This window comes from Mastomys coucha, unplaced genomic scaffold (genome assembly GCF_008632895.1).
Source record: "Mastomys coucha isolate ucsf_1 unplaced genomic scaffold, UCSF_Mcou_1 pScaffold22, whole genome shotgun sequence".
Classification (NCBI taxonomy): Eukaryota; Metazoa; Chordata; class Mammalia; order Rodentia; family Muridae; genus Mastomys; species Mastomys coucha.
The window spans coordinates 132,680,872-132,692,897 of NW_022196905.1; the positions used below are offsets into that span (position 1 = coordinate 132,680,872).

A 12,026-nucleotide genomic window follows, 5' to 3' on the forward strand; every position below is an offset into this window, starting at 1 on the left:
TATGCATACAGGCAGGAGCCTAGCATAGCTGCTCTCCAAGAGGCCCAACAATTAGCTGACTGAGAGGGAAACAGATACTTACACTCAGGCAATGGACTGACTTTGGGGACCCCTGTGGTTGGTTGTGTTCTTTCAAGGGCCTTTAGCCACCTCTATGGTATTGGTCTCTGGTTTTTTCTGTTCTAGTATGTATTGAGAGGGGGGCAGTGAACCTCAATGGTACTGGTGTGGCAGGTCTTTGATGGGTATGCTTGGGCTGTATCATTCCTAACCTGCAGTTCTGTATGTTCAGTGCCTCAGGTCTAGTGAAGGTGGGCAAAGAGATGATTGGAGAATTGATTGGTAGGCTGCTCAGGACAGCATAGCTTGGCCCAGAGGACCCAGAGAGCACAGAAGATGGGTGGGGAAGGGGAAGCTTACCTGTATTGTTCAGGAGTCTATTGAAGGTGGAGTAGAAACATCAGAAAACTGGAAGTCCTTTTGGCATAGTAGGCTCCTCAGAGTAGCTTGGCTTGGCCCAGAGGGCTCAGAGAGCAGGGGCAATGACTTTTTCCCCAATTTGCATGTTATTATTTCTCTTTCCTATTTGCTCTGTATACAACTTCATGTATAATCTTGAATTATTAATGATGATAGTGGCCAGTCTGTCATGGTCCAAATCTCAGAGAAAATGTCTATCCACTTCTGACACTGGATATATTAGTTTTGAATATATCATTACATAGCCATGTCATGATGACAAACATTTGTTCTATTATGAATTTTTTGAGGCTTTCATCATACAGAGAGAATGAATATTATAAACATCCCTTTTGCACTCATGGAGATGATCCTGCAGTTTTTGCATTCAATTGATATGGTTTAGTGTGTATATTGATTTGTATATGTATCTCCTTTCCCTTCTAAAATAAACAATACTTGAATATGCTGCATAGTTATGGAAAGAAATTGTTGAATTTAGTAGGCTAATTTCTTGCTTTGTAATTTGAACTTGAAGAAAAAATCATGAACAAATTATTTTAACTTATGGGTTTCATTTTGTTTTTGTGCAGAATAGAAAGTTTTCCTTACTAATCTTCCATGTGACAGGACTGAAGGAAGATTTATTCTACACGTGTGGCATTGAAGCATATAGTGTATATGAAAATTAGTATCAAATGTTGGAAAATCTCCTTTTCATCTTAATTTTTATTAAGCTGGACCTCTTCTGCCTTTCTCTTAGTTAATTTGCTTAAACATGGTGAATCTTGTTATTCTTTTTAAGAGAAAAAATTCACTTCATTAATTCTTTGTGTTGATTCATGTTCATTTCCATCATTTTAGCCCCAATTTTGATGATGACTTTCTGTCTGCCCCTTTTGTGTGTTGGTTCACTATTCTCAATGTGTGGGGTTATTCTGAGGTTTAGGAGCCAACATTGTTTCTTATACGTATACTTAGAATTGTAATATCCTTTCAGTGGAGTCATTAATGGGTATGAAATGATCTTCATTATTTATTCTAATTTTTAATAATTGTATTTAACTAGTAATCCAGTTCATTACCTTGTCTTCTGGACCCAATTCTCTAATTTGTAATAATCTATTCTATTGCCAAGGCTATCTGATGGGGTTGTTACTTGGTCTATTGAGCTTTTCATTCCCTGCATTAATTCAGTTTAAATTTTTCCCCAAACAATCTCATCTGTTTTGAATTATATTTTCATATCCTATTTTGAATTAATGTTATCCAGCTCTTTGCTTTTTTTCTTGGTGAATATTCAGGTACTATTTTTCCATTGTTAAAACTAGATTTTTCTGAATATAATATATTCTGATTGTGGTTTACTCTATATCTATTCCTTGTATTTCCTCCCCACCTCTATTCCCATTTGATCCACACACTTCTGTCTTTCATTAGAAAATACAGGTTTCTAAGGAATAATAATATAAAACAATATAAAAATAAACACTAGCACATTGGAATAGGCAAAATAAACACAGAGAAGGAAAAGAACCCAAGAAAAGGCACATGAAACAGATATAAACACAGAGGCCTACTTATTCACTCATTTAGGAATTTCATACAAATATTAAACAAGAGGATATAATATTTAAGCAAATGGCCTGATGGGTAAAAAAGAAAAATTTAAAAATATGTAAATAAATAAAAATATGATTAAAAACTGGACAAATATGACAAACATTATGAGACAAGAAACCTACAAAAATACTTTTTAGTTCACTTCATTTTCTATTGGACATCTATTGTTGGGCATGAATTGTAGTTTGTTTTCCCATTGCAAATTGTTGTCAATTAGAGATAGCTACTGTGTTAGGGGCCATGTGTCCTCTTCTCCTTTCAACTCTAGGATACCATCTGATACAGATATATGCAGTCCCTATGCATGCTTCTTGAAGTCTCTGTGCAATATGTGTGATGATCTTGTTGATTTAGATGTCTTTATTTCCTTGGTGTCCTCCACCACTCTGGCTCTTATACTCTTTTCATCCCCTCTACCACAAGGCTTCCTGAGACCTGAGGGGAGGGATTTGACATGCTGTTTAGGGCTGACTTTTCCAAGATCTCTCACTCTGTGCAAATTATCTGGCTGTAAGTCTATAATTTTTCCTATCTGATGCAAGAGGAAGCTTCTCAGATGATGTAGCTAATCAAGGTACTCATCTATGAGTTCAACAAAACATCAATAGGAGTCATTTTATTGGTACATTGTTTATTGTTTTGTTTGGGGATTTTGTCTGTTTGTTTGTTTTATTTTTGGAACAGTAATATTTGGTTTTCCCCTTGTGCTATCAAGTCTCAGATTCTTGATCACTCAAGTAATGTTGCGGATGATGGGTTTCATCTTGTGGAGTCAGAAATTGATTGATTACTCCTCAAAACATTGTGCCACTATTACACTAATAGTGGGGGGGGGGGAAGTCACTGGTTCGGTCTCACAGCTGCAAACACTGGGCCAACATGACAAGTCTAGTTGAGAAGAGGTAACCCATGGTCTTAAGGTGTTTTATTGTAGAAAAGAGAGAGAGAAAGGGGTAGAGAAGTAGAGGCCATGTGGAAAATGGGGGAAGGGATAGTAGAGACAAGAGTAAGAGGTTAAGAGAGAAGAGAGACAGAGAGAAAGAGGAAGGGGAGGGGGCAAACCACCCCTTATATGGTGGGCTGGGCTACCTGTCAATTCTCAGGTAACCGTGGGGCAGGGCAAACCTGGCTGTGGTCAGTTGACTGGGGGTGGAGTCCAGCCAGAATACTGGGAACTTGAGACATTGTCTATATGATAGATAGCACAGGAAAATGGAGTTGGAGGAATCATGGTGTCAGGCATCTATGTCTGGGGTGTGGCTTTTACTGTTCCATCCCTTGTAGAAGCTCCTACTGGGTCTCTAGAAGCAAGCCTTGCTCAACCAAAAACACAGACTGCCCTTCATGGTCCCACAACCATCTTCTCCTAAAGCCTCTTCAAGATGTTGAACTGCCACAGCACTTATAGAATTCTCATATGTACATCTTGAGATAAATTTCTTATGACTTTTTTCTTGGCAGTTTCATAATTTTAACTTGTAAATTAAGGTTGTTGTTTCAGTTTAAATTTATACAGTAGGAGAAACATAGATTTAATTTCATTCTTTTACAGGTTAATATTTGTTAGCACCATTTGTTGAATAGACTTTGTCTTTTTCTCTTTTATTAAAAATGAATTGATCTTGGAGGATTTCATATGATGTACTTTGATCATATTAACCATCTCAAGAAACTCAGCCCTGATCTGCACCACCTTCTTTACACACCCAACTTTGTGTTCTCTTTCTTAAAAAATAAATGTATCACATCCATATTGTACAATACATGTACTCTTAGGTAGGTGGCCATACACTGAAGTATGGTTGACTCACCAGAGTCACACCCTTAAAAATATGATTCTTTCTTCTTCCTATAGCTTCTTAACTAGGGGTGGAATTTCATGTTCATTTTCCCTCTCCATGCTAGGATTTTGTTTGGCTTGTATTTGGGCAAGAATAATTTCTCGTTGTATCCATAGACTCATGTATCTCTTAACCCTCATTGGAGAAGCATGGATATTTTGCAGTAGATGGCAATGAACACAGAGATCTCTGATTGACCAAGTAGAGAGATTAAGAGGCTGAAGGATGAAGAATTAAGAATAGCTCTAAATGGGACATCTATATCATATGCCCCCCCTTCTAAGGTCCAGAGATCATCTTAGAAGAGGGGACATGGAGATCATAAAATCCAAGACTGTAAGTATAAAAAGATGACGGTTGCTGCATAGCATAAGAAATTGCACATACAAACCCACAGTAGTTGTGAGAGTAGACTGTCTTTTTAAACCAGTTAATGTTCAGATACTCTTTTGTTTGTTTGTTTGTTTGTTTTGTTTTGTTTTTTGTTTTTCAAGACAGGGTTTCTCTGTATACCCCTGGATGTCCTGGAACTCACTCTGTAGACCAGGCTGGCCTTGAACTCAGAAATCCACCTGCCTCTGCTTCCCAAGTGCTGGGAGTAAAGGCGTGTGCCACCACCACCCGGCTATGTTCAGATACTCTTGCCAAAGCCATATGGGTTCATTTCTGACCCCCCTATTCCATTTAAGTTACCTACTTTTCTATTGCCATGATAAACAGCATGACCAAGGCAACTTAGAGAAAGAAGGGTTTATTTACCTTATACTTCTAGAGGGTTTAAGAATCCGTGATGGTAGAAAGTGAGAGGAATTATGGTAGGAATAAAGGCTGTATGTTCACATCTTGAACCACAAGTAAGAGAGAGCAAGAGCAAATAGGAAATTTCACAAGGCTTTTAAACATCAAACCTAGCCCTGATGATATACTTTCTCCAGTAAGTCCAAATCTTCTAAGCATCTCTAAACAGCAACACTAGCTAGGGATCAAATATTGAAATGCCAGTGCCTATGGGGGATATTTTCATTTAAACTGCTACACTGTTTCATTGGTCTACATGTCTATTTTATGACAGTACAATACTGTATCTTTTATGATAGCTTTATAGTATAGTTTGAGGCTATATATTGTTGCCACGCAGACTTTGTGTGACAGCAGTATTTGGGGCGAAAGCTTCATGGAAGCCAGTCTCCTGTCCCTGCATCATCCCCTTGGCATTCCCTAACTCAGAGGTAGTCCAGATATGTCCTTGCGAACTCGTGTGCTAGGTGCCCATCAAGATATGATTTATTAACAGCTAGGCAAAATTGGACATTGCTCTCTGACCTTTACTAATGTTCCAACATGTTAGCCAAACCCTGGCCTGGAATTTCGTAAAGAATGTTACCCATCCAGACTAACTGCACCTGGCATTGTTAGGGAAATAATGAAGGGAATAGGGCATTGAAGCTTACAGAATGGGAGACTTATCCCAGGGCAAGGTCAAGAAGAATCCTCATTCTCAGTCAAGTACTGCAGCTGAACCACTCCTAGGAATTAGCAAGAGACCTGTCTTTACTAGCCCAGAAGATTAGCATAGTGGGCGATTTTTACCTAGGATGGGCAGGACCTTGAGCAGAGTGTGTGTGTGTGAGTGTGTGTGTGTGTGTGTGTGAGTGTGTGTGTGTGTGTGTGTGTGTGTGTGTGTGTGTGTGTGTTTGAGACAGTGTGGAGCAGTCAGCATTGGGCATTCGAGATTCTAGATTAGAGATTCGAGCCTTTGTCCTCCTGGCTGGCACACCCACAGCCCCCTGGGACTCTGGCCGGGGGCCCATGCAGCCTGAGCATGCTCGGAGCCCGGGGATGCTGCACCAGTCCAGAGGAGATGACTGCTGTTTTAGACCCAGTGTATTTTAGATGGCCTCAGATGTACCCTGACCACTGAGCTGCCAAATTTTTCATTTTTCTTTTGCAATGATTGTAAAAGCCTCATGCCATTTTTAAGGAATACATTCAGACTCAGCACTCCCTTGTGTCAACTCTATTTATCACGCGCCAAATTCCCTTGCCCACCTGGCCAGAACTATCATCCCATGGAACAAGGGCTCCCCACAAGAAACCCAGTCAGTGGCAATACTTTTAGCATTGTTTACTGGAATTTTGATGGAAATTACATTAGAATTTTGGCAATGTTCATTGTAGTAATCCTGCCAATCCTGGAGCATGGAAAGTCTCACCGTCATCTCAACTTTCTTTAGTTTCTTTTTAAAGTTTCTTAAGTTTTTCTTACAGAGGTCTTCCATTTCTTTGGTTGTCATTATTTTGAGGCACTTTATTTTTACAGCTATTGTGAATATGGTACTCCCCCCAATTTGTTTCTCAATCAAGCTCATTACTAATATATATAGAAGCTACTGAATTTTACTCTGAAACTTTTTTATCCTGTTCCTTTACTGACCATGTTTATTATATATAAAAATGTTTTCTGATAGAGTCTTGAGTTCTATTAAGCATAGAGTCATGTCATTTATAAACAGGAATAGTTTGTCTTCTTAATTTACCATATTTCCCCCTTTGATAACTTTCTCTTATCTTATTGTTATAGCTAAGACTTCAAACATTAGATTGTAAGATGATGGTATGCACATGCCAGTGATCTAAAAAAGAAAAAAAATGAGCATAGGAATAAAATCTAATGTTCAACCATGACATACTAATATATTATCCAAAAGAGCAGTTAAGCTTATGACATACCATGAGATGAAGAATACGTACTGAAAAACTATAGTTTCTGATTTTCCCTTACTATAAAATTATATACAGAGCTTTGTATGTCAAGTGCAGTTTTTCCTAACAGTAATAACATTTATTACTATTTTAAAGAATAGAAAAATTATTTGTTATATATGCTATTTGAAATTAAATTATGCTTAAACATGATAGTAGAGATCTTAAAATTATAAAGCTTTTCTGGGCAAAGTATAGAAAGTGACAAAGTAGAAATGGTTGGATATTTCATTGATCGTGAAGTATAATAAATAGGATTATCAATTGAATAGTGAAACTGAACTTAGAGAAAGAACTTCCAATAATATAATAGAAGGAGCATATTCTACTTTCACCATCATATCAGTATATCTCAGATCTCACTATGAGGATCTGAATCCTGCATTCATAGGGATTTCTTGAAGCTCAACATGTGTAATTTTGTTTCTATGTCAAAACCTTTTTCACAGCACTTTTTATATCTTTATTCCTCAGACAATAGATGAATGGGTTTAGCATAGGAGTGACCACACTGTACAAAACTGAGGCTCTTGCAGTTGACTGCGAGTTTTCTGTTGCAACAGAACTCAGGTATAGACCTATTCCTGTGCAATAAAATAAAGAAACAACTGTGAGGTGAGATGCACAGGTGGAAAATGCTTTGTACTTCCCTTGAACTGACGAGATGGCATGTATGCAGGAAAGTATCTCAGAGTAAGAACAGAGGATAGCAATGAGGGATCCAGCTGCCAACAACACAGGTAACAGATACATGACAAGTACCTGAAGGAAGCTGTCTGAACAGGCAAGCTGTAATAGCTGGTTAAGCTCACAGAAAAAGTGGTAAAATTTCAATTCTGCACAGAAGGACAATTGTAAAACCATGAAGCCTTGTGATGAGACATGCAGAATATTGACTGTCCAGGATACCAGAACCATTAACACACAGAGTCTGGGATTCATGACAACTGTGTAATGCAAGGGCTTACAAATGGCAACATATCGGTCATAAGCCATGATGGTAAGTAGAAAGATGTCCAATCCTGAGAAGAATATGAAGGAAAGCATTTGGGTGATGCAGTTTTTATACGTTATGAACTTACATTGAGATTGAAGGTTCACTAGCATCTTTGGTACAGTGGTGGATGAGAAACAGATGTCCACAAGTGACAAGTTGGAGAGGAAGAAGTACATGGGTGTGTGAAGGTGAGAGTCTGAGATTGTGAGCAAGATGATGAGCAAGTTCCCAAGCACTGTAACTAGGTACATGGCCAGGAACAATCCAAAGAGGACAGGCTGCATTTTTGGGTCATCTGAAATTCCCAGGAGAAGAAATTGTGAAATTTGTGTGTAATTCTTTGCATCCATGTGGTTTAAATTACTAAAAATTAAAAACAAAACAGAAAAATGTAGCAATGTAATTATATAGAAACACTATCATATTCTAGTCAAGACCTAAATTCTTCAGTTTTTCATGTAAGTCTAGTTTACCATAGTATTTTGTCTACCCATCTATGATTTGGAAATCTTCACTAATTCTTAGAATTTTCTCAATATGTTACATATTGACATGTTTAAACACCAACCCACGTGTCAATGGGCTTTGTCAACTTAAAACTAAACCTAAAAATTTCTGGGGAGGAAAATATTAACTAGAAAAAAAGTCTTCATAAGACTGACCTGTGGACAATCTTGACTGGTGATTGATATGGGTGTGCCAACTCCATGTCAGATATGTAGTACCTCTCTGACCAGGTGGTTATGGTATAAGAAAGATGTCTGAAGCTTAGAAGCTCTGGTTCTAAGACATAGCAGAATACAAACCTTTTCAATTTACTAATAAATTCTCAGAAAGTCCTTAAACAAGGATGTTAAGAAGCCAGGGACCAAAGCAACCAAGATTCAGCCTCTTGTTATTCCACATGTTCTGCAGCACATATTGTGACATAAGGCTCTGAAGAAATAATACACTCTGAAAAATAAGGAAGACACTGCAGGATATACTAAACTTTTGGCTCAAAGTATGAAAGAAGGCAAAAACCATGGAGATTACTTTATGTGAGGTGGGGGGTAAGTAATTGGAAGGTGGAAGTATAGGATCATAATATATTGTATAAAATTGTGGAAAAATAAATTTAAAAAAATAGAGTCTTTAAAGGTACAAGTGAGCAGGACCTGTTGCAAGGGAAAAATGAGAAACAAAATACCCTTGATAGTGCCAGAGTAGTGACTCTAGTCAGAAGTGTTTCATTTGCATCTTAGTGTGGCTGAAAGGTATTTTGTCACTTGAAATCACAATTTGTTGTTTACACATGTCACTCTTTTTGTCCCATATTCTGTAATGTGTGTTTTATTTTGTATGGATCCAACTTTGTCCCATCATATCTGCTCTTTCCCCGACAGACAGACAAACTGGACAAAAACATACATATAAAGTACACACATATATGAATGCAAACACTTCTTGAGAACAAGTCACAAACCATGATTACATGATCTCATGTGCTTCTTGGATACCTACTAATATGTGATTATTGTTCCTATCACACTGTAGGTATTTTCCTTGTGTTATTCTAGAATTTTCAGCTTTAAAATCTTTGCTTAGTCCAACGGGCATATTCCAATTCTTTTGTTTTACCCAACATGCACTCCCCATCCCCAAAGCATGTCCTCTGAAATTCTTCATTCACCAGAAAGCATCTCTTTCATATTGAATTCAATTATGTGTGTAGTTAATCCCTCTGGCATCACATTGTACAATCATTACTGTGTTCTGTGTCTGAATATTCTGATGAAAGATCTGTGTGAGTAGACCTAATCTACTTTGCTCATCTTGGTACTCTCATGGTGATAGTGAATATGTGTGTATTATATTCTTCAACAACATAAAAAATGTAAAAAGAAAATTAAAAGTTATGGTATACAAATAATGACAAGGGCTGCAGAGTAAAAATGTTCCAAACATTCTTATGTTAAAGACTTGGATAGGTCATCAAGAGTTAAATATATATATTATTTATATATTATATTAATATATATATACATATATATGTATATGTGTGCCTATATATACACACACATATATATACATATATATATATGTGTGTGTGTATATATATACCAAATAGCCTATGCCAAGAGACTCAATGAACAATGATCCTCTAATATTTGAACCCACTGAAGCAGCTTGGTTACTATGCAATGATCTTAGTATATTTGGACATTTAGCACATGACAAGAGCTTATTTTAGCTGAGTTTTAAAATTTTGAATAATTAAATAGATGCTAAAGTTCATAGGTAGGCTGGATGAGATGAAAAACTCAGAAGAAAATAGATAGAGGTGATTCTCTGAGAAATTGTTTTAATATGAATGGTCAAAATACATAGCAACTACAAAAGCGAACAGCAAGAATATTTGATTTGTGTCCTCTTTATACAAAAGCCTCCCAGCCCCAAGTTCCCATTTCTGTTTCACTTGGCTCCAATTGCTACCACTTCTAGTCAACACTAATCTTGAATTATCAAGTTGAAGTTTCACTTCTGCTTCCATTGTATCTAATACACACACACACACATTGGTGATATTTAAGGAGCAAGAAAATATCCATAGGCACCTCTCAGCCATTCCTCACATCTGCTGGGCTGGATTGGATCTCAGTTGACTTTAGTCAAGTGCTCTAGTTTTCTGTCTCTCACAATCTTTGCTGTAGCATCTTTCAGACTTACCTGGTAAGATGTCTAAATAGAATGTTTCTGTGTGGAACACCAATTTGCTACCCAGAAGGCTGACAGAGGAGACAGACAAGGTGTGATTATTGGCAGGGAGTCAATTATCACAGCCCAAAATGTTTAGCATGTTAAAGGAAATAACTAAGCCCTGTGCAAATCAAAACTGCACATGCCAAGGAACAATAGGAAGGGCAGCACTTACAATTTCGCATGTCTTTTCATTAGGTATTTCTGTCTTATTATTTCTGTCTTATTATTCCACAATTCAGCCACTCGTTTCCCCATGGGGTGTGCTCTTCATAGAAACCAATTTTCTTCCTGCAGATTCTCTTTTCCCATGATGCTAGATTATTGTCAGGTGAATCATTTGTTGATGTTGCTACTTCTCCATGGACTCTCTGGTGTCCAGAGATCTAAAATTCTAACCCAGCACATAGACCATCAGTTAAAGTTTTCTCCAGTTTTTAATTAGTGAGCATATAAAGTTTACTGGGTGCCATGTACCTCAAAGACTTCATTTATGTCTGGCAGAGAACCACTGATAAATCCATGTTTTAGTATTCTTTTCTTTTTCTTTTTCTTTTTTTTTTTGTTGTTTTTTTGGGTTGTTGTTGTTGTTGTTGTTGTTGTTTTCGAGACAGGGTTTCTCTGTATAGCTCTGGCTGTCCTGGAACTCACTCTGTAGACAAGGCTGGCCTCAAACTCAGAAATCTGCCTGCCTCTTTTAGTATTCTTTTCTACAAGGGACTAATCCATGATCCCTTGATACAAAACTATGAACTGTACAATGCATGTCTTCATAATACATTTTACAAAACAATTAACAATACCAGGGGTGTAACAAAATTAGTGTTTCCACTTATGTGTATATTTTAGAAATATTTTGCAACTTAAAATATAATTTTTATTTAAATTTGAGATTCATATATGTATAAAATAAATTTCAGTTGTTTGTACTCTCCATTATTCTCTTTCATCTTCTTTCCCCTTCCTACTAAAACTATTTTTCACAACAATTACTGTTTTCATGTCTTTTTTAAAAATTTTCCCTTTCAGTTTAATTAGGGTCATTTGCATGAGCATGAATGGAGGTTAATTACTGAGGAATGAGAAATTTATCAGTGGTTATATCAGTTAAAAAAAAAAGGACACCCCACCAGCACCTATTAACTGTACATACTCTCTTTAGTAAAAAAGCTTTGTGAAACCCTTTCCTATACATGATAAAATGGTGATAGGCCCAGATAACTACAATTTCAATGAGAGCATGAGTGCAATATCCACTTCATACAGAGAAGACAATGTATTATAGCCATCCTCCCAACCTCTGTCTCTTAAATTCTTTCCAACCCTCTGCAACTATGTTCCCTGAACCTTTGAAGGAGAAATCTAGAGGTACCATTTAGGGCTAAACAATTCAACATCACTTATTCTTAGAACATTAAAAATCGGTTAATATATTTATTTATTTGTATAGGAGTATGATATGTTGGTTCCAAAGCATGCATGTGGAGATCATATACCAAAAGACTCTACATACTACTACATAGATATTTGCTCATCCATGTTTATTGCTGCTCTATTTATATTATCCAGATAATGAAAAAAGACTATATATATATATATATATA

General features: G+C 36.9%; 1 protein-coding gene across 1 annotated transcript; it reads right to left on the minus strand.

Annotated features, from left to right (window-relative positions):
• Positions 1-7,112: 7,112 nt before the first annotated feature.
• On the minus strand, positions 7,113-8,033 carry LOC116104691 (olfactory receptor 7A17-like). Its single transcript, XM_031391188.1, has one exon. The coding sequence runs from the start codon at positions 8,031-8,033 to the stop codon at positions 7,113-7,115; it is 921 nt and encodes a 306-aa protein (XP_031247048.1).
• Between the last annotated feature and the right edge of the window lie 3,993 nt (positions 8,034-12,026).

Coding starts and splice junctions, on each gene's coding strand:
- LOC116104691 (XM_031391188.1), bottom strand. CDS start 8,033: ATGGATGCAAAGAATTACACACAAATTTCACAATTTCTTCTCCTGGGA.